The 23499-nt window shown below is 34.8% G+C and overlaps 1 protein-coding gene across 2 annotated transcripts in view; it reads right to left on the reverse strand.

Moving 5' to 3' along the window:
* Positions 1 to 352: 352 nt before the first annotated feature.
* The window catches only part of TMPRSS11D (transmembrane serine protease 11D), a 51466-nt gene continuing 28319 nt past the window's right edge, over positions 353 to 23499 (reverse strand). For both annotated transcript variants that reach the window (XM_019631462.1, XM_019631463.1), the window contains exons 4-10: positions 20646 to 20713; positions 16870 to 17027; positions 14348 to 14386; positions 11801 to 11978; positions 6430 to 6689; positions 4938 to 5080; positions 353 to 1826 (exon numbers count right to left, since the gene is read on the reverse strand). In XM_019631462.1, coding sequence (XP_019487007.1) covers positions 1665 to 1826; positions 4938 to 5080; positions 6430 to 6689; positions 11801 to 11978; positions 14348 to 14386; positions 16870 to 17027; positions 20646 to 20713 — 1008 coding nt within the window. In that variant the 3' untranslated portion in view covers positions 353 to 1664. The remainder of the gene's footprint in view (positions 1827 to 4937; positions 5081 to 6429; positions 6690 to 11800; positions 11979 to 14347; positions 14387 to 16869; positions 17028 to 20645; positions 20714 to 23499) is intronic.

Here is a 23499-nt window from a genome sequence, read left to right on the forward strand (position 1 = left end):
CAACACAGGCACAAAAACCCACTCCCCTTGCTTGAGGCATACTCTAAATTACCAGGTTAATGTTGTCCTCACAGGGTGCAGCCAGGGAGTGTCAAGCTGGACGCTTGCCTCAGTTATAGGGCTTGATTATAAGGCAGCAGAAAGTGCCAAGCCTTTAGAGTCTAGATAGCAATTTTCTTGTTGGAGAACCAATTAAACAAATTGTTTTGGATTGTCCTTCATAAATCATAACTTCCATAAATACTTAGGCCAGGAAATGATTTTAAGAGAGTTTATTTGAAATAAGGTAAACCAACAATTTGTACATTTCACTGAGTTAGTTAAATTTTCAACCTCTTTTCCTTAAAAATAAATGACGTCAATGTAGGTCTGCTAACAATTTTACATGAGAAGTTTTCATCACAATTCATGTAGGTATTCTGATACTCGGGTGTCATAAGTTAGAAAGAAGCCCTGACACACAGATGATCATGCATAACCATGCTTTAGCTATGCTAGGATCCCATAAAAATTCAGTGACATTCATAATTTAGGCTATATAAATTGCTGTGCCATTAAATTTTAATGCATTTTATTTAATTTATATGTGTGTGTGTGTGTGTGTGTGTGTGTGTTTGTTTAAGAAAGGAAAAGAGAGGGAGAGGGAGAGAGAGATTGAGAGATTGAGAGAGAGAAGTTCTTTCTCTTTCTATGATAATGTTATTGAAATTAAGCCTTTCTCTTTGCAAACCAACTCTTCCTTTTTTTTTTTTTTCCTCGTGACTTTCAATTCATTATTTGTGTTTAGGTATTGAGGATTCTTAAACTCAAAAATAACTGCCACTGGTGATCTTAAGTTCTTAAAATTACTCTTATTTAGTTGTACAAAAACACTGTAGTTGTAAGTTACCTGAGAAGGTTGTGTAGGTATATTTCATAAGCTTCTCTATGGAGGAAATAAATTCTCTCCTTCATATAGATGAATATTTTTAATAAAAGTAATCATGAAAATTATCTGTAATGGTTTTTGTCTTAGTTGAGGAGCAAATATTTTAGCTTTGATCTTAAATGCCTGAAATTCATCAGTTAGTTCCTTATGGAAGCATGTTCTTACAGGATAATTAAAATTGCTGTAGAATTGCACAATGGCTTCGTATACTTAATTTCAGGACTTACACTACCTGTAAAATATTGAGTAAGCAGAAATTTTGAATAAATACTAGTTTTATTGCTTCACGTTGTTCTGTTTGTCTTGAATGTTATTCCACCATTCCTTCCTTTGCAAGTTTTGATACTTTGCCCACTTATCAGCTTCAGTGAGACTTCTTCAGAGAAGACACTTGTGACTTCAGATGTGTCCAGATTCCCCTAGTATCCACTCTTGAGAACCTGTTTTCCTCACTACTGGCACTTATCACAATTATAATTAAATTCTTCTCTCTGTAACTAGTTTTCTATCTTTCCCCTGGCACATAGCCACAGTACGATTTAATATTCATATGTTTTTCTTGAGAAACTAGAAAATCCATAGTACTAAAGAAAGATCAAATAGTGTTTGTGAAACCATATTTATGTAGCAGGATATTAGAAACTTCCCGTTTCTTTTGCAGCTGAAAAATAAAGTTTTGGAATTTTAGACAGGCACAGCTGTATGTAGACTTTGTGACAGAGAGGCATTTATTGCACTAGATTCCAGTTTGTTCGGTTATCCAGTCACGGTAGGCCATCACTCGAGTGTACACTCCTGGCTTATCTGCCAGACCACAGTTATCCCCCCAGCTTACTATTCCCACGAGGAACCAGAGTTGCCTTGAGTCCTCTTGTACGAGTGGACCACCAGAGTCACCCTGAAGGAAACAGAATGATTGATTATTTAAGTATGAAGACAACTCCAAAGTATTAAGGAGTTTATTTCTATGGCTGTAGAAGAAATCATATCAATTATGACAATAAATAGAGTTAGTTTGTCATTTCTTGTTAAAATATTATACCAAATTATGCTAAAAGTATCAAAATCTCGGAAGGACATATGTTGTTTCTTCAGTAAGTGTGTGAAGATGAAAAGCATATTTCCTGGTTGCCTGCAACCTATTTCAAGCTTTACCTCCTTCAGGGAGCCTTCCCTGACTACCTGCACCTTTCCTCCCTACTGCCAGTCCTTCCACCTTTGGGCTGGGTTAGTTTATCACTGCCTGTGTCCCTACATCTTATGTATATCTCTTTCACTGCTCCTTCATTATTTCATGCAAGCACATTTGTGAACTTGTTGATCCCACAGATCAGTCCCCTCATTGTAGCAGATACACATCTCTGCAACACTCATTGCACTTATGATACCTGTTTAGTGTCTGTTTTTCTGGCTATTCTGTAAGGTCCATCAGGGAGGGGACATACCTATTCCAGGCATTGCTGTATCCAAAGCTTCTAGCCCATAGAGATGCTAATAAAATATTTGTTGAATTAGTTTTTACAAGTCTCACTTATCTTCCTATTCACAGTACCCTCCCTGCATGGTGTCTGATGCACAGTTTATCATCAAAAAGTATTCTTTTGATGAAAAAACAGAAAAAATTATATGGCAATGAGTAAAACGCTCCTTATGAAATACTAACCAGCCAACTATAATATTAAGCCAACCAACAAATATCTGTGCATACACTCTCTAGTTGGGGAGACAAACTTAGTAGATCATACATGCTGCATGGTGGGTTAAGTTTGTGAGTTCTGGGGTTAAACAACCTGGGCTTGAATCTTCCACTCGCCAGATATATTACCTTAAGTAAGCTATTTAGTAGCTCTCTGTGCTTCAATTTCCTCATCTGTAAATAATGTTTTCATGTGTTTAAATGAGTTTAACACACATAGCACTTTGAGTACTGCTTGGCATGTAGTTGGTACTAATAAACATCAGCTATTATTACCAAGTGTGCTTCTAGAACAGTTTGCTATTCATTTGACTGCTCTTAGTAGCTAGTTTTTCCATACCGACTTAATTACTGGCCTAGATGTGAAGAAGGGTCAGTATGTGACTCAACAGCTTGCATGGTAAGCATTGCATCAAGCTGCTTGGCACCTGCCTCCTTTAGGTTGTGCATCTGTGCTACAGTTAACCAGTTCTCAGCACTTTTTCAAGATTGTCTTTTTGCTGCTATTTCTTTTCTATTATGAAATTCCTGTGTAATGTCTTACCAGGAGTGGGTGAACAAGTGTTAAACGGAGAGGGACATGTAATTTTTCCTGGCGAGCTTCACTCCTTGATTGTGCAGCAGCTGAGCTGTGTTCTCTGTTCTAGCCCATAACTTTGCTGAGTGCAGGGAACTCATTGTTGTGATAGCACAGTGTCTGGTGCATGGAAAATAATCATTTTCTTTGAATGAATGAACAGAAATGAATAGGATATTCTAAGTTTTTACATAAAGTGCTATTTTTGAGGCACAAACTCTGCATTATAGTATTGCAGCTGAAAATCAGTGAGGCTTGAAGAAAACAGGGAAAGTTACATGATGAGTTATGACTTGAACTAGGCCTGGTTGGAAGAATTTGTATACGCAGAAGGCAAAGGACATCGTGAGTAAATCATGAGTAGCGCCCTTTTATATTCACTCATGTATCCATAAGTCAGGTCTAATGAATGCTCTTAGTATTCCGGAATTGACAGTGTGGAGGTGTGCTTCTTATTTGATTGGTGAATTATTTGGAAAACTAAGCAAGTTGAGAATTCTAACCCAAGTAGTTACAGGGCTATAAATAAAACAAGATACACGTAAGAGAGCAAGAAGCATCCCTTAACCACAAAGACATCTCCACTTAGAGAGAGTCAAGGGCCAGTGGGTCATTAATGGCATCTTAAAAATTGATAACCAATTCTCTTCACCTACACACAACCTGCAGCCAATAAAAATGTTTCATTTTGGGGAAAGTGCACATGGAATGGGGTCTTCACAAAAACAATGTAAGAACTACTTTTTATTCTCTTTTTTTTAAAAAAAGAAATGTGAGCCCTATTTAAATATAAAAATTATGTTCGAGGAAAGAATAAACCTGATTTTTTACTGCATACAATCCCCAGGAAAACAGTTTCAGATTCCCTAAGAAAACAGATTGATTTTTCTTCATTCCAGAAATGTAATTTTTGATACTAAATAGTTGTTACTATTAATATATGGGGTTGGGTTTCAGACATAGGAATAAAATCTATTAAAAGATATAACTACCTCAATTGTTTCGATTATTTAATTTAAAAGTTTAGTATTAAAATCTTATTCTAATTATTTTAAACAGAAATTTTCCTATTGTTTGCATTTTTATATTTGGTTGAAAATTATAGGGTAGATCTAAAAAGGTTTTTTTTTTCACCCTCATTTGTGCTGTTTTAAAATTATGGGAGCTGTTGTGACTCAAGTAACTAAGCTTTTTGTATGAATTTACTATCTTCAAAGTGCTGATATTCAGATGTTATATTTTAAAATCAATTATCTGTGAGTCTTAGATGAGTAATTAATTTATTTAAACGCTCTGAGTGGTTAAAAGGTTGAGATTAAAATTATTAATGTCAGTGATCAAAAATAGTAAAAATAGCTGAAATTTCTTTGTTGCTTAGTATATGCCTGACGTGTAAAATCCATCTTTAGTAGTACCCAGAAAGTTAGAGACTATTATTGTTATCAACCCCATTTTATGGATAAAAGAATTGGTTATAGAGGTTAAGGAATTCAAACCCAGGTCTGTCTGGTTCTTGAGCTTGGATGGTTAACCACTCTGCAATTTGGCTTCTCAGAATTAGTTTTTTATGAAAAATCAACTTTATAAAATAATTTTATCTCTAAAATCTAGATTGTAAATTTTGAGAGGATCAGAACTGTGTATTATAATTTCCCTCTATGCCTATCACAGTATCACATGCTAGTAAGTACTTATAAACTTGAATGATAACATTGATATAATTGTCTGGAACTTACCTGGCATGCATCCACTCCACCGTAAGGTAATCCAGCACATAGCATTCCAGACAAGACTGCTCCATTATAACTAAGTGGTTCATTACATACATCATTACTTATTATGGTGACCTGTCCTTGCTGTAGATCTTGAACTGTTTGGCCTGTTAAGAATAAAGCAGAAAGCAAATGGACTTCAAGATACATAAGTTAATGACTCTATGATGAATATGGTAAGGAATAAATGTACTCGTACATTATTTCTTATTCATCAAAAAAGGCTATTGAAGATGTTCTTAGGAGTCTTTTCTCAGCAAAGATACCCATAGTAGAGAAGGATAACCCCTTTACACAGATCAGTATTTCTTTTTCTTTTTTTTTTTTTTTTGCTTTAGCTTGTGATACCCCTTAGACCTTAAGAGAAAAACAAAAATCGCTATCTTAAAATTGACTAGTAGCATTTAAATTATCCACTGACTGACTTTGAATTGGTAAATTACATCTTGAATAACTTTTAATCTAGCAACAAAAGAGAAACCACTCTGGTTTCAAAGCTAAAGAACTAATGTATTTTATATTGATGTTTCCTCAAAATGGCACTGCCATTTTTGTGATTGGCAAAAATTTTATCTACTATACCAAATTACTTTGGACCATAAGAACACAACAAAATATTTTCTTGGACAATTAAATATTTTGTATTATTTGGCGAGACATCTACAGCATGAGTATAAACCCATGACAGTTGTTAATGATATTCTTTCATTTCCTGGCTGATACTTTTATTTTCCCCTTGACCCTCTTTGCTATCACATTGCCCTCATATTTATTTCCATTTTATTCATTCAATAAATAAGTCTGAGAAATTGCTTATATACACATAGAGTTTCTTGCCTGAGGTAGGATTTATTTTATCTCACAATAACTTAAATGGCTATTAACACTTTAAAGCAGTGGTTCTCAATCTGTGGGTCGCGACCCCTTTGGGGGTTGAATGACTCTTTCACAGGGGTCGCTGGGTACTCATATGTGGGCGTATCTGCATGTGGGCCTGGAGACGGATAGAGGAGTGGTGTCTCAGTTCCTAAGACCATGAAAAATATGTGTTTTCCGATGGTCTTAGGCGACCCCTGTGAAAGGTTGAGAACTGCTGCTTTAAAGGGTATTAAAACCTTTAGAGAACATGTAGACAAGTCCTCTTTTTTAAAAAAAATTTCTTTATAGGGAAGCCATTTGAGTCCTATGGAATCTCAATATCATTGAAGAACTCATGTTTCTTCATCACTTAGTTTTACATTTTTCTATTACTGTGTTTGAGAATTCCCCATAGTGCCTAGGGACATTGCTTTGCTTTGTTTTGCTGAAGAAACTCAGGAATAACTAGAGTTTAGGCTGAAGAATATAGGATGATTCTGCCCATAGAACTCGTCCTTCAGGTGTTTCCCAATTAACAAAAAATAGCAGGTACCAAGAGATTTTGTTGTTTTTGCTTCATTGTTGCTTAGACACTTACCGCCATATCTTTTAGATCCCCATCCTGTTACATAAGCCATAGAACCAGGTGAAATATTTTGGGTAGCCACTGGGAGACACACCCTGTGGATGTTTTTGGTAAAGCTGATATCTCTTTCAAGTTTCAGAACTGCAATATCATTTTCACGAGTTGCAGAATTATAATTCTTATGGGTTAAAATAGTCTTTACTCTTATTCTCTCTTTAGGAAATGTTATGGAAATACCAAAGGAGGCAATCCAGTTACGAGGATCAGAGTCACTAAAAAAAAAAATACAAAAAACAAAAAAATATATATACATGGATTTAATAGGAAATTTGTGAGAATTTCAAATATTTGGATTTTGTGTTTGTCACCCCCTACCACCATCTAGGAACAATTTGATCAACCTCTCTTGCTATATATTTCTGTATTACATAACTAGTAAACAAGTTTAGCTCTTCACTGGCACAATAAGTGATCATTTGTCTAAATAAACAAAGATTTTATTTTCTTAAATAATTTTTTAAAAATTTTCTTGAGATTATTATGCTACGTGAAATAAGTCAGACAGAAAAAGTTGAGAGCCATTTGATTTCACTGATATGTGGTATGTAAAATGAAAAACAGCAAAGGAACAAGACAAACAAATGAAGAAACAAAAACTCATAGACACAGACAATAGTGTAGTGGTTACCAGAGGGTAAGAGGGGAGGAGGGTGGCAGATCAGGGTAAAAAGGATCAAATATTTGGTGATGAAAGGAGAACTGACTCTGGGTGGTGAACACACAATGTGATATATAGATGATGTATTACAGAATTATACACCTGAAGCCTAGTAACTTTACTAACAATTTTTACCCCAATAAGCTTTAATTAAAAATAAAAATTATGCACTTGGAAAAAATTTTCAATTACAGTTGACATACAATAGTATACTTGTTTCAGGTGTACAGCATAACAATTAGACATTTATATAACTTACTTGCATGAGGTGATCACCCCAATAAACCTAGTACCCATCTGACAGTATGCATAGTTATTACAATATTATTGACTATTTTTCCATATGCTATACTTTATATCCCCATGACTATTTTGTAATTACCAATTTGTACTTCTTAATCCCTTCCCCCTTTTCACCTGTAAGAAGCATAGGAAGATTTTAGAAAACATATCTTAGGTTAGTGAACATCTTGGTGTTTTTATGTTCCAGTGAGGATAGTCTGATGCTTTGATGATAAGTAGTGTAACATAAAGCTCCTCTTTGGTTTCACTCTTTTCTATATCCCCCCTTCCAAGCAATTAAGAAGCCTGAAATAAGGTCCATTTTAGTTTTAACTCATTCCTTCCAATCCTTATTTTTTTTCCTTTCCTTGCCTTGAGCCAGAAGCTCTATTTAAATAGTAGTGATGAAAAGGGGCTCCTGTCTTATTGATGAATTATTTTTCTGAACTAAGTATGATACTTCTTGAAGATTTTGGTACATGTGTGTGTATGTATGTATGTGTGGGGAGGAAGGGGGAGAGAGAGAGCAAGAGAGAGCGAGAGAGAGCGAGAGAGAGCGAGAGAGAGCGAGAGAGAGAGAGAGAGAGAGAGAGAGAAAGAGAGAGAGAGAGAGGGCCCAGTAATATATTAAAAAAATATAGGGCATTATCTTTATGACCTAGAAATTGGGACTTTTTAGTCAAACTCCCAAAACACAAACCATAGGTTAAAAATAGATGAATTTCATGGAATCAAATTAAGTATACAATAGAAAAGTTTACCAGATGGATGAGAAACCATGAGAAAATACTTGCAATGTTTAATATCTAAAATTTTTGAAAAAACAAAACCAAAACATGCCTGTAAACAAACAATAAATGGACAGAAAAATGATTATAAAATGAGTAAAATATATTAATAGGCAATTCATGGAAGGGGAAGCTCAAACAGCTAACAGATATGGAAAGATACTCAAACTCACTAATAAGCTGAGAAATGGAAATTATAACAATAATGAGCACCTAATGTATAGTCGTAAATGACAAAAATTAAAAAAGAATAATATTGTGTTGGTGAGGAGGAGAAGTTTAAACTCCTTTGTATTACTGATTAAGATGTAAACTTTTGGAAAGAATTCTAGTGGCCTTCTGCATACATATTTCAGAGAAATTCTTGCAGGTTTATAGAGGCACATATGAAAGGGTGTGTGCATTTAGGTGTGTAGGCATGCATTCACACACTCTTTGTGGCAGTGGGAGGTTGGAGCAGCCTACTTGGGTGAAGGAATATAGTGGATTCAATAGCATACCAGATTCAAATTCCCAGGGTTGAGCCAAAACAGTAAGGAGCAATATGAGAGATTATACACATTGCTACTTATATAAGTGAAAGGCATGTACACATACATGCAAAAAAAAAAAAAAACACCAAAAAACAAAACAAAAAAACCCCTATAGGTTTTGTAGGTAATTGCATATTTAAAGACAGTAGTGTGAGGGGGAGTGAAATGGGAAAAAATATTTAATAAAATGAGAGAAAGATCTTGTATGGACTGATGAAAAATAAATATCTGTGAATTGTAGAGTTGATTAAACAAGCTTCTAAGGGTGAGTAACAATGAAATGTTGAAATGTTGAATAAAAACCAAATAACCATTTAAGAGTTTTGTTGAGTTTAGGTATAGATAGTGGGGTTAATAGAGACAATGAAAATTATGTAGACAAGAAATGCTTTTATAAGGTACAGTAGCTTGTATAAGAGTGAATGTTAGTTAAAAATTCTAAAGAAAAAAATTCTGACAATAAGCAAATACATGGATTTTCTACATTGAATTTTTTTGCTCAGCGTCTTTATAATGAATGTTCTAAAAGATATTTTTGTCTTTCTTCTCTCCCTGCCTCCCACTTTCCCTTTCCTCTATTTCGCCAAATGAATAAAAGCATGGTTTTGGAACCAGTTAGATTTAGATTTCAGTCTTGGCTATGTGGCATATTAGCAGTGTTATTTAAGGCAAGTTACTTAAAATCTCTAATTTTCAGTTTATTTAATACATAAACTGATTGATGATACCCTCTCACACAGCTGTATTGAGACATGTAAAGTATGTCAAGCACAGTGCTTGGCACAAGGTAAGCACTCAGTGAAGGTAAGTATTATTATCATGAGTTATAGTTCAACAACCCATTCCTAAGTATCTACTTTATATAAAAAGTAGGATGTCTCTGGTAATGTAAATATAAATAATTATGGTCTTGTCATTGGGCAGCTCTACACTCTAATGGAGGAGACTAACTGAGATAGGCTATCCAATCCGTGGGACTACTATAGAAGACAGACAAGCAAATTTCTGTGAGAATAAGGTGGGGTAGGGAAGAGAGCATCTGGGACAGCTTCATAGAGGAGATGACAGTTCAAGGCTCCTTTCTGTGAGGGCCTCATCACTTCTCTGTATCTTAATGTAACGCTGGTCATGCCCCAAACAAATCCTCACTGTAGGTTCTCGGTGACAATCAGGCCTACAGGGAGAGCAGAACCAACACAAGGGTCTACTTGTTGGCTTTCATGGGTCACTCATGGTAGTGAATAGAAAGATTTGCAGAGGCAAAATTCAAAGATGTTCTAAGCCTTTAAAATCATGGATTCCTTTGGTTATCATTGGTGATATTTATAACTGTGGGTTTCATATAGGGATAGCTTTTACTTAGTGTTTGGTGGTTGGACCTGAATAGGGCTTAGAATCCAGTACAGTTTCTATTACATCTTTGGTTGCACTAAGTGCTTGCTAAGTCCAGGTATTTTCGTGTCTGCTTCCCACACTCAGGGTTGATGGAAATCAATTAGTGCCATTTCTGTTCTTTGGCCTCTCAGGTGGCAATGAAGATTGAAATGTTTTTGTGAATTTCATGTCTTGGGTGTCTGGGACACAGCAATAAATCTGTCTAATTGAAATCAGAAATTTGATACTTTCAAATTTATTCATTGTGTAACAATTATTGAGTTGTACGACAGCCATAAGAAAAATTCAAAATAATTTGGGGTTTCCTAAAACTTGTGTTTAGAAACTGTATACCAGCCTTGCTAAAGTTTACCCCTTCTTAATTTAGCAAACACTTTTGTAACTTTTGTTATGAGGCAGTATCCTCAAATTAATAAAGGAATTCTTAGAAACAGTGAAGATTTTGCAGAATTGCCATAGGAAGAAATGGGGAATTGGAAGGGATATTAATATTTTAAAGAGAAGAAACAGATTGAGCAAGTGCTCTTTAAGTAGTAAAATGTAGGCAGAGTCCAGGGGAAGAGACTAATGCAATCTGGCTGGAGGTCAAGGTTCATGCTTTGAAAAATAAGTCTGAATTGATCTAAGTGGAGGGCTTTTGGGTGTGTGGTAAGGAGGATGGATTTTAGACAGTGATTATTAAAAGTCTGAGAAGAGAATAGCTATGGTCAGAGACAACATCACTTTTCTGAGTGAACTTTTCAAGTTTAGTTCCCAGCAATGTTTGGGTCTAGGATGCCCCAATAATAAGGTAGGTCTGAACCTAACAGCTTTTTGTCACACTGAAGTCTAAAGTCCTTCTACTATGAGCAGTAGGATCTTTTCTTTATGCAAATAGGATAAGTTCATGTATTCTATCCACTGGCATTTTATTACTCTAGTGTTAGCAATAGCCTTTATTCACATTGAGAAAGACTTTTCCGTAAGTTGCTTAAATTTATTTTATGTATGCTACTCCCTGCAACTGATCATTACTTTTGTGCATGTCTACTTCCAATATTAGAAGATAGGCTCCCTTAAAGTAGGGGCAGTGTTTGTTTAATTAGTGTTTATCATAGATAACACTGTGCTCATAATAGACACTCAGTAATTTTTGAAAGAATAAATTAAGGGCATAGGGCAGTCTGTGATCAGCTTTCAGCCTATTGATTAGCTTATATTATATGATATTATGTGCAAACTTCTTGCAACAGTTTATTTTGTTTACATTTAACATATAGTTGCATTAGTGTATTTAACCCTACCAGTAACACTAAGACATAGATAATGGTATGTCCCTATTCGCCCCTAATTTGGAAAAAAAAAAAAGGCTTACGGAGGTTTGATATATTTCCTAATTTTTATAGCTAGGATTTAAATTAAACATTTGGACGTATAAATCTTTGTTCTTTACTGTGATGATATACTATTACCTGAAATAGAAAAATAGGAATAAATTATAAAACTGAAGGAGAAAAAAATATTTTTGCTATCATGACTATAAGAAAATACACCTTTTTTTTTGCATCCAATTATTTCTGACAGTCTAATCATGTTTGGTCCTAGGGTTATGTATATGTCTCATATACATAACCTCATGTATATGTCTCTCCTAGTTGTTCCAGATGGGTAGGTAGCTGTGGCCTCACCTTCTGAAACAATGAGCTGCTGTCAGGATCCACGATTTACTGATCAGGATGCCTCCACAGTGGTGAATATTATTTAACTGTAGACTGACTTGCCATGGCCAGTCTCCTTCCTCAGCATCAGTGCCTCCCACGACTCTCTCGTTAGACAATGTCATTAGGTCCGAACGGGCCCCACACTCTAATGAGAAAACAGCATTAATGTATGGAGATTCATTTACTTTGGGGAGATATTGAAAGAATTTCATAATCATTTATGATTTTTCTGTCTTTTATGTATACTTCCCCAGGACATGTTAGCCTTTCCAAAAGCATGATCAATATATTATATTTTTAGAGTACTTATGTCACTACTGTTGCCTATAAACTGCCTTTTAGAGAACATTTCTGAGCTTAATTAGCATGTGCTTTCAAACTGGAACAGCTTCAGAGTTTTCTGGAATTCCTCATGAGTGGGGGATAAGATAGGTCAGTGCTGGATATACCAGCTCAGGCCACAGGTTCACTAGGAAATTTCCATCTCTCTAACCTTGCTACTCAAAGTGTGGTCTGGGGACCTGCAGTACGGGCATCCCTTAGGAGCTTGTTAGAAATATTGACGCTGTGTGGAAACAACCTAAGTGTCTATCAATGGATGAATAAATCATAACAATGTAATATATATATATACACACACACACACACACACACACAATGGAATATTATTTAGTCTTAAAAAAGAAGGGACTCCTATCATTTGCAACAACATAGATGAACTTGGAGGGTCTTGTGCTTTGTAAAATGATCCAGACAAAGACAACTATTGCATGGTATCACCTTAAAAAAAAGAAAAGTCAAATTCATAAGAAACAGAGAGTAGAAAATCATTGTCGGGATGGAGAAAATAAGGAGAGTTTGGTAAAAGGGTACAAACTTGCAGCTATAAGGTGAATAAAACCTGAGGATCTAATGTATAACATGCTGAGTATAGCTGATGACACTGTATTGTATAATTGAAATTTGCTAAAAGAGTAGAACTTAAGCGTTCTCACCCCAAAAAAACGGGGGGAGGGATGTGTTGACTAGATGGGAGGAGTCTTTTCACATTGTGTGTGTGTGTGTGTGTGTGTGTGTGTATCAAATCATGACATTGTACACTTAACTATCTCACAATTTTATTTGTTGATTATACCTCAAAGCTGAAAAAAAAAGAAATATTGACTCTCAGACCCATAATAGGGAACAAATCAGACAATGCATTTCCTCCTACCAACTTTATTGAGTAATAAATGACAAATATAATTGAATATATTTAAAGTGTACAATGTGATGACTTGATATATATGTACATTATTGAATGAACAAGGTAACACATCCATCACCTCACATAGTTAACTCGTGTGTGTGTGTGTCTGTGTGTGTGTAGTGAGAATCCTTCAGATTTACTCTCAGTGAATTTCAAAGGAATTACCTTGAGAATATTCTCAAGGGTGACAGGGTTTCTAAGTATCTATATGAGGTTTATTTAAACATCTTAAGAGAGCCCATAAGAACTCCAGTGGCCAAGGCTGAAATGGGCTGGGGTGGACTGATTACTCAATGCCTCTCAACTCCCATCATCATGATTTATTTCTTCTTGTTTAAGTCTATCAGTATAAAATTAGAGGTAAATCACCACCAACAATTTCTATTGCTGGACCAGCTCTATAGTAGGGGCACTGCTTGACTAGAACAACCATCTAAAGGCATTTTTTCCTAACAGAGTTCCCCGATAGAGGACTAAGCTTTTATTACAAATATATATGGAACTTAGGTTCCTTTGCTGTATCCTCCAAGCAAATTCTCTAGTAATTTACTTAAGCACATTTTTACTAAAAAGAAGCATGAATTAAATATATAATTAAGTTGAAAAACACTCATTGGGGTAGCATCTTGTAGCATTACTTAAGTACCTGAGATAGGCCAGCTATTGAGGTACTTTGAACTAATTTCTAACTACAATATATTTATCAGCAAAGACATAAATTGCTGTTTCTAGGGATTATATTTCTGCTATCCTAGCCTGAGAATATACAGAATAACATTGGAAAGTAGTGACTTTTCCTTTTGGTTATAGACATAAAACTGACAACACCTTTTATAATTTTTTTATTATACTTTATAGTTAACTTAAATTCACAACAAAGCAAACTACATATTCTGATGGTTATGAGAAGCCATATAATTGGTGTCACCAAACATAATTTACACATCTTCAGAAATGCCACCATAGAACTAGGTCAGGAAAAGCTTTCTAATGCTGCCAAGAAATTTTTTCATGAGGCTAAACTTGATACAGAATGGGTGGAATGCCACTACTACCTCTTCCTTTATACTAAAAGGAAGGGAAACCTGAATATTACTCCATGGACCAATGGAATCAGTAATGTCTCATGTCAAAAACAACCCATGTGAGCAAGTTAAGATTAAAGATACCACCTTAATAGACACTGCCTTGGCAAAGAGCACAAATGACTTGAACACTTTTTCTATTCTGGTAAACCATATTTACAAAATAATTTTAAAACTTACCTTGAGTAAAAATATGTACTGTATCCTGGTCGGTAATTTCTGGTGTCAAAAAAAAAAAAAGGGTGAGAGTAAGTAAGATCAATACTATTGTATTGAGTCCTTATTAGGACTATGTGTCATTTCACCATAATTTCTTAAAGTGTAGTCCTCAGACAACCATCGTCAGAATCACTTAGAGGGCTGCTAAAATACAGACTTCAGGCCCCTCATTTAGTAATGACACCACTTAACACCAGTGGCTAGAAATCTGAAATGGTCTCTTAACTCTTCCTTTCTTTTCATTTCCACATCTTATTTTTCCAGATTTTGTACCTTCTATCCTCTGACTCTCCTTTGAATTAGCCCCATCCTCCCCATTCCTTAGTTCATGCTTTCATCATTTGACACCTATACTCTTACAATAATAACCTTCAAACTGGGTTTCCTGCCTCCACTTTTGCACTTTTCAATGTATCCACCTGTACTTTACCAGATTCATTTTTCTAAAAATATATGTCAGGTCATGTCCTTCCCTGTTTTTAATCTTTAAATGAGAAATCAACTTTTTCTTCCTGGTAAGATAAATATAAACTTCTCAAACAGGCTTTCATACTCTCTAAAATCAAAACTTACTGCCAGAAGTTTCAGAGCTTGGGTATCACATCTGCTTTAAGTGTCAGAGGAGCCAAAACATCTCTTTGGAGGCAGGAAATAAAAATAACTGGCCACTGTTTGTTCCTTCTTTGAACAAGGGGGACTTGACTTGAAATCCTGACTCCCCTACATGCTGACTCTATGACTCTGGCAATTATCTAGCTTTTCTGAGTGGAAACTATAAAAGTATCTATGATACGATTGCTGTGAGGACTAAAACTGTAACGTATGAACACGAGCCGGTCAGAAAGGGCACAACCAGCCATGGAACTGGAGCAGTGTCTGGGAGGTCCTTACTGTGCTAAGCATTAACTCTTCAGTTGCAGGGCAAAGAGCTGAGAGTCCAGGGTAGGGGTGGGATGACTTGGAGGGGCCAAAGAGACAACTTTGTGGGCCTGGTGCAGTGATTGTTTACTAACAGATTTCAAATTACTTTCCCATCTTTTGGTAAACTATCTGAGTGAATACCAGTCCAGTGTGGGAGCCACCAAAATCCGTTAATCTTGAGCTTATTATGAGGGAATCATGGTTTATTAAGCCAGTAGTATATGCATGACAAAGTTGGAAGAGTGTCCTTAAAGTGTAGGGACATATTAAGTAATCCCTTAGTCATGCAACAAGTAACAATGGAGTATCTATTAGATACTAGAAACTGGGCAGTAGAAGGACAGTAGGATCAACAACATAGACTGGGTTTTGCCTTTAGGAAGCTTATAGAGTAGGATAAAGACAAACAGTACAAAAATCACAAATAATTTTGTCATTTCCACTGTGATAAATGTTATGAAGATAAATGAAGGGGTCTGTAACAAAGGTAAATAATTGAGTAATGGAAGTTACAAGAGGCTTACATTAGAAAGCAGTAATTTTGATGAGATCTGAGAGAGGCACAGGTGTGATCTAGGGAGTGTTATAACAAGGATGTATCCAAAGCCCTTGAGCCAGGAAGGAGAGACGCTTGACAGTTGAAGAAAATGAAAGTGTGGCTAGATTACAGTGAATGAGGAAGAGAGTGGTATAATAAGTGGCTGGGGGAAGTATGAACCAGATCATGCAGTGCTTTAGATGAGATGGCCATATCATTTACAGTTCAAACCAGGACACTGAGGGAGCAACATTTATAATGGTTCTTGGAAATTGATATGAACTGTGACTGTCCTGGCAAAGCAGGAAATACGATATCCCACTTACCGGTGTGTGTGTGTGGTGGGGGTAGGGGTGGTGTTTGTGGGAAGTTGTGGGAGGCTTTTAAACAAGATGGTATTTATATTGTAAAATATTTCCTTGATTACTATGTGGACAATAGATTGGAAGGGCCAAGGAGAGTAGTAGGGAGGCAAGTGCAGAAGTTAAGTAAGAAATGATATTGGCTTAGACCAGAGCGGTAACAGTAGGGATGGAAAAAAATAGACATAGATTCAAGACAGGCTGAGGGAGAGATGGTTTTCAGAGAGGAGGCAGGGATATACCTAAATCTTCTAATTTCCTTCTTTATTCTAGAAATATTTACCAAATATCTTCCAACTGCATGCTCTGTTCTAGGTGAAGTGGATCATTAATTTAATTGTTCTCTGACCTTAACCAGCTATTTATCATTTCTATAATATACCTACAAATTGAACATCTGACAACAACATCCCTCATAAGAACTATTGAGAAGGAAAATAAAGAAAATTTAGCAAATTAAAATTTACTGTATGAATGCTAAATGATTCTTTAAATTTTAGAATGTTTTATATTAAAGGATTATATATTGTATCTAACTTTATAATGTATTGTTTTTTTAAAGGGAAAAATGCTCAGTCACTCATTAAATTAAAATGTGAATTATAACTGATTAAACTGAGGGACACATTAAATAAAAAAGGTATATAAAAAATGATACTTGCGTGTTATCTCAGTTGAAGGGTTTACTTCCAAGTTTCCCAAGTTATTCATCACTTGATGTAAAATAGACTCAATTCTGTTTTTCATTGATTCACCATTGTTATTTCTAGGGAATTTAAATTTCATAACCGTATCTGCAGTCACACCACTGCCATCTTGCCTGAAAACCATAAAAATATTTTAAAAAATACATAAGTATGATAATTTTCTGCTCTTCTATTTATATACTCTTCTTGAATAAATATTAAAAATTTTATATGAGGTATTTAATTTAGAACAGATTTACGTAACAGTGTTTGCATATGTAATGATATATCACAATGCTATTCCACAAATATTTTATTGCAATGCATAGTACACTGTACCTACCATTCAGGATAACTAGCTTTGAAGTCAGAATGCCAGAGCCATTCTGCCATTTACTGTTTGACTTTGGGTAAGCTATTTGTTTCTTAATCTTTCTGTATGTAAGTCTCCTCACATTAAAATGAGTTGTTATGAAGATTATATGAATTAACATATGAAAAGCTTTTGGAAAGAATATATAGTAAATGCACTGTAAGTATTAGCTATTATTAGATTTCACAAATCTTTCCCCCCCCATCTCATTAAACAAAGTTATGAAGTGATGAATTTCCAAATGTATGTGGCTTAGAGGGTCAAGCTAAACTTCTGATACCTACACCCATTCATCTGGCTACAAAATCAAATTTTAAATTTTATAATCATATGCTAAGATTTTATCTCCATTTTAATTAACCACAGATATTCCTCTCTACTAAGGTTGATAATTCTACTAAAAGCTATAATTATTTAACATCAAGATAATTCTACTTCCTTTCGTGTAAGTTACCATGTAAATCACTTCTTCCATTGAACATTGGGTGTCTTCTTTTCTGAAAACATGCATTAAGACAAATTTGGTTTTGATGCCCTCATGTTCATTCTAGACCTCTTTCTCTAATCTCAGTTGCTAGTTCTGCCATAATATTCATTCCAGATATTAATTGAATATTTACTGAACAAATATTGTGCTAGGCACTCTTTTTAGTTTCAGAAATTAGCTATGACCAAGATTCAGTTGCCATCCTCATAGATCTGGCAGTTTCAAAGGAGAAGCAGACAATGAACAAATAATTATAACTTCTATTTCTAGTAATGTGAAAACCTGAATAATTTTAAAAACTTTCCAAATGAACAAACAGACATGCTAGATAAAAATATAATAAATTCCATTTGAATTGCAAAGCTGAGCTCACATGAAAGCAAGAGAATCTTGGAAGACCCAAAATAAAGAAGAATGTGAATATTATGCGGTAAACACTAGAATATACAACAAGCTCGGGTTTTAGCATTTACAAAAGTACTGGAGATGAGGCCTCGGACTAGTGCAAAATAGAGATGTGGACATGAGGTTTCAGAATAATGCCAGGATTTTCAACGAACTAAATCCTCAGTGAAAGCATGGATTAGAAAAGAATCTGCTTATCACCTCATAAAAGAAAAATATAGAGGTTTATCTGTCACAGAGCATCAGTGACACATTCTCTCTCCTCAGAAAAACGTTTAATCCATTTATACACTGCCATTTTCTTCATGGCATTATCCCCATAAACTTGGACAAACATGTCCCCGATTTCACTTCTACTCTTGCCAAGTTTAACAAGAAATTTAATGTTCGTTTGTTGCTCTAATTCAAACTCAGACATTCTCAGACAACGGCACAGGAAAACACGCAACAACAATAATGAACACGACTTAGCAAGACACCACCACACGTTGATACAAACACAGCTCTGACACACTGATATGCCAAGGTTATGAAACCTTACTGAGCTGTTCGTACAGTGCTGCCAGTGTAAGCGCATGGTGGCAAGTTCATGAACTTAATTGGCAGACCTCGTATATATTATATATATATCAAGAATATATATATTTTTTGATACATCAAGAAATATATATATATATATATATATATATATATATATATATCCTTGATACATGTATAACATGGGTTGAGGGAAAGACAGGAATTAAAGATGACTCACATTTCTTTCTTGAGCAACTAGGTTGAAGATGGTTCTATTACTAGAGGTGAGCAACACTAGAAGAGTAACATTTGGTGAGAGAGGGATAATGGGTTTAGGCCTGGACATACTAAAGTTGAGTTGTCTGCAAGATACACATATGAGGATATCAAGTGGATGGCTATGTATGTTTATGTCTAGAGATAAAGAGAGAGTTCTGGCTCAGAGATACAACTTTGAGAATAATCAGCATATAGGTGACAATAAATCCACTAAAAGGAGAGAATGGGAACTGAGAAGATGAGGCTTGTAGCACAGCTTGACCTTCAACAACATTTGAGGAATGTACGGAGAAAGGATAAGAACTAGCAAAGAAAATGGAGGAGGAAGTGGAGAGGTAAGAGGAAAATTAGGGTTGTGTAGGGTCATAAGAACTATAGGATGGTAATATTTCAAGGAGAATCAAAAGTTTAACAGTGCCAAATATTGTTGAGAAGCCCAGAGAACTGATAAGATTCCTTTGGAGTTTGTCATTTGGATGTCGTTTTGTTGTTGTTGTTCTTTATTATTCAATTAGATTGAGTCCAACATTATATTAGTTTCAGGTGTACAATATAGTGGTTAGATATTTATATAACTTATGCAATGATTCCACCAATAAGTCTAGTACCCACCTGGCACCATGCATGGTTGTTACAATATATTGACTATATTCCTTATGCTGTCATTGCTGAATTTGGCAAGAGCAATTAGTATTTTGTGGTGGGGTTACAAATGAGACTGAAGGGGATTGAGTGGTAAATGGGAATTGAATAAAAGGAGAGAAATACGGATAGCTTATTCAGTCCTACATGTTTTCAGAGCTTGCAGCTAATTCAGGGACTTTCACAGAAAGTACTTAGGCGAATGTGCACTGAACTAAATAAAGTGCAGTTTGGAAAATACTTTTTCATGGATTCTTCCTACTCCTCTAACCCCTCAACAAAACTTATATGAGAGCTCCATTCTCCTAGGTGCTTATTTGTGACTCTACAGAAAAAAAAAATGAATTTTCTTGTGGTGGTAGTATTTGAGAAAGAATTAAATACTCCTTTCTTTCAAAGAACTTTTGTATATTACTTGACAGATTGAGTAATGTGGGCATTTGTGGCATTTGTGGTAGGGTCAGTAAAGGGTGACTTTTACAGTTGGGAATGCTTGTCTTATCATATCGCGTGAATAGGTACACATTCAACTAAGGCAAGAATGGCAAATAGCTAATGTGCATGCTGCTACTCCCTCTATTATTCATGACAGACATGCTTGGATTTGCCACAGCATCCTTTTTCATATTATAGCATTCTAGGCAGACAAAAACCAAAAGCCACTTTTGAGGTTGGTTGTTGTGATCTTGGATGAATGTGCTCAGGACCACAGCATTGCATGACTCCAGAGGGCACTGTTCACATGGTGAATGGTATCCACTGCATTTATATGATAGGATAGCCCTTCACCCAAATCTCTCTCCCCCCTTTCCTCCTTTTCTTACCAAGAATAAAATTAATATGGTTATTTACATATTAGGTAAATAGATCATATGAGGCATGTTTTGGTTTTGTTTTGAAGTTGTTTTTTAAGCTGACCATGATACTATTTTCATAATATTGCAACAAATTGTGTGAATGTTTCATTCATTATCCATGCTGTAAAACAAAATCAAATGGGCCAAACTGCAACTAAGCTTACATATTTTTTTATATAGTTCCACTCACCTCAGTTTGACAACATGAGCTTTGATGAACTGATTTCTTAAATTTGATTCTTTGAATGTTTTAGTGATCTGTAGAAAGAAAGGAAAAAAACCTCTCTGTAATTACAGTTTTTTTAGAGAGATCTCAAACATTTTTAAGAATAATGACACTATTAATTTTATCAAAATAATTCATGTTCCTTTTTCAAAAATTCAAGACATAGTAGTATGTATTAAGAAAGCAAAATGTCATCCAAAATTTGATGATCTAGAGTTAACTGTTACTGTCATTTGTTGAACTATATTCCAATTAACTACATAGAAGGATGGGTTATAATATATTTATTAATATTGTATATTATAGGAAGCATTTTAATAAACTGATTTAACTTTAATTTTACTTGACTTTAACAGAAGTAAAAGGAACTGATATAAGGCTGAAGGAGCTGCTAAAATTTAGGTAAATGTTTCTTGTAATTATATTTTAATTCATGATTTGGTATTGCACCTACACAGGCTAGACTGGATCAAAGTTTTAAAAATCCACTTTAATTATGATATTGTTTGTTGTGTAGAAAATATTAAGAAGCAACTTAGTGAGGACTAAGATAAGTAACATAAAGCAAGTTGAATAATTGGCTGATATATCCATATACAGGGATGAAAGAGGAAGCCTATTGACAAGATTCCATATTTCACAGAGTGGGTGAAAGTATTATTGATTTATTCATTAGAATTTATCAAATGTTTGGTAGAAAATCAGTAAGCAGATGTTTGAAGAGTAGGTCGGTGGGATAGTGGAAAGGGCAATAGATGGAGAACACAGAGATAAGTTAGTTTGCTATGAGAAATTGAATGAACTTTGTAATCTTTCAGTTTCAACATCTGTAAAAAGAGAAGAGTCAAAAGTGTATTTAAAATTATCTGTATGCAGTTGATGACTGCAACTTACAGAAACTGTCTGCTTTTATTGTGCTTTACAGTTAACTTTTAGCTATTTCCCTCCAAAATTATTACTGTGTTCAAAGGGTCACGAGGCTGCTTGCTTGAACCTCACTTGAATTTTGTAACCTGTACTACTGACCCTCTTATTACATTGGACAAAAATCAAGTAAACAATGAAAAAAGAACTATTTTATATTTTCCTCCTGATTGAGGGCGACAATGCTATCTTTACATTCTGGAGTAGTCTAGAATCCTCATACCTCAGTAATATTCACTATCAATAACAACTGAAGTCAGATATGGATTATTGCGGTAAATTCTAACAAAACGAACGCCATTAAACCTGTTAATAGAACAGATCATATAAAGGGTAAAGCATTACATATAGAATGTTTATAATTGTTGCATATTCATCATCTTTAGAGGGAAAAGACCTTATTAGCTACCCATGAAGACAAAATCAAATCCCTTTCTTCTTTTCAGTATCTTCTTACTTAATAGGTATAGTTTTATTTATATTATTCATGAGCTGAAGAATAGAAATGAAGTTGTTTCTGTGATTTCAAATGACCCTCCAATTACAACTTTCTATTTTGTTTAATCAGATCTGGAAAGCTTAGTTTTTAAGAAAAAGATAAAACATATGACAAAATGGTCTATCTTTTACTAGTGTGATCTCCAAATATGTACCCTTGATTATATACAGTCATGCATTCCAAACATTTTGTGCACAAGTAGCTAAAACATGTATATTTATTTATAAGTTAGACACATGTAATACTATACTACTAACTATATACAACATAAAACATTGACAAAATTAGAAATTAAAAAGGCTGAGTTACAGAACAAACATTTAGGTATTTTATTACGTTTATTTTAAAATAATATTTTCAGTGTTAACAGTATGACTGGATAGAATTTATAAATTTTGAAACACTGTGATAAAGTGACTGAAAAGTATGATTCTAAGTTTAGTTCAAATACTTGGTTTGAAGAGCTGAAAAACTTCCCACACAATTATGTGGCTCCAAATGCATGAATTGCATCATTGGTAGAATTTAATAAGGCATGACACTGAATTGTCAGTTCCAGCTATCATGCAAAGGTTTTGTTGGAATTCAGCAAGTGACTTTCCATCTTCCCTGATGTTAATTGCTTATCCTTGCAAACAAAATGAAATGTGTTTCACATATATGTATGTGTGTATATATATTTTTCTTTTTTTTAAGAAATGTATTCAGAATCAACCAAATGTGAGAGTTAATCCGTTTTCCTAAATCTTTATGTGTGCACGTCTAAGCACTTTTACAGATAACAAACATCATTTTCAGTAAAACAAAACCCTGTTACCTAATGATGGATATGTTGCTGCACACCTATTTTCAGTCTTCTCTCTATAGTATGAGTTTTATTTAAAAAGTGGTTAATCGCACTCAATTACATTTGAAGAGACAGGTTTTGTGTGTGTATTAAGTATCTTCTAAGAAGCATATTGCTTCACATAAGGTATTGCTTCATCTGGTAATATGGCTCTGGTCAGGACTAAAAGAATGTCAGTTCTGAAATTACCTTACTGTTCATTTAATTATTACTAGGCTTACATATTAGGGTTATCTTCAAATTTCTGGTTTTTAAGTTTATGTTTTGCAGAATTATTAATTTTGATTTTGGGGAGGTTTATTGATTATTGATTGACTTGGGGGAGGTTTAGTTTACTTTTAGAACTAGGTAATGTAATTTTAAATCAATTAGAAACTGCAGATGATTGAAATCTACTGACAGCAGGTAAATGTGTACTGAAGACCAGTGAATTATACTGTTACCACCCTCCCTCTCTTCCCTCAAGGTATTTTCACACATATGCATGGGGCCAGCTGGCATAAAACCAAACAAGGTGCCAGTGTCAACCATTAGTTAAATAGTAACTC

The sequence above is a fragment of the Hipposideros armiger genome, unplaced genomic scaffold (genome assembly GCF_001890085.2).
Source record: "Hipposideros armiger isolate ML-2016 unplaced genomic scaffold, ASM189008v1 scaffold_1001, whole genome shotgun sequence".
NCBI classification, from domain to species: domain Eukaryota; kingdom Metazoa; phylum Chordata; class Mammalia; order Chiroptera; family Hipposideridae; genus Hipposideros; species Hipposideros armiger.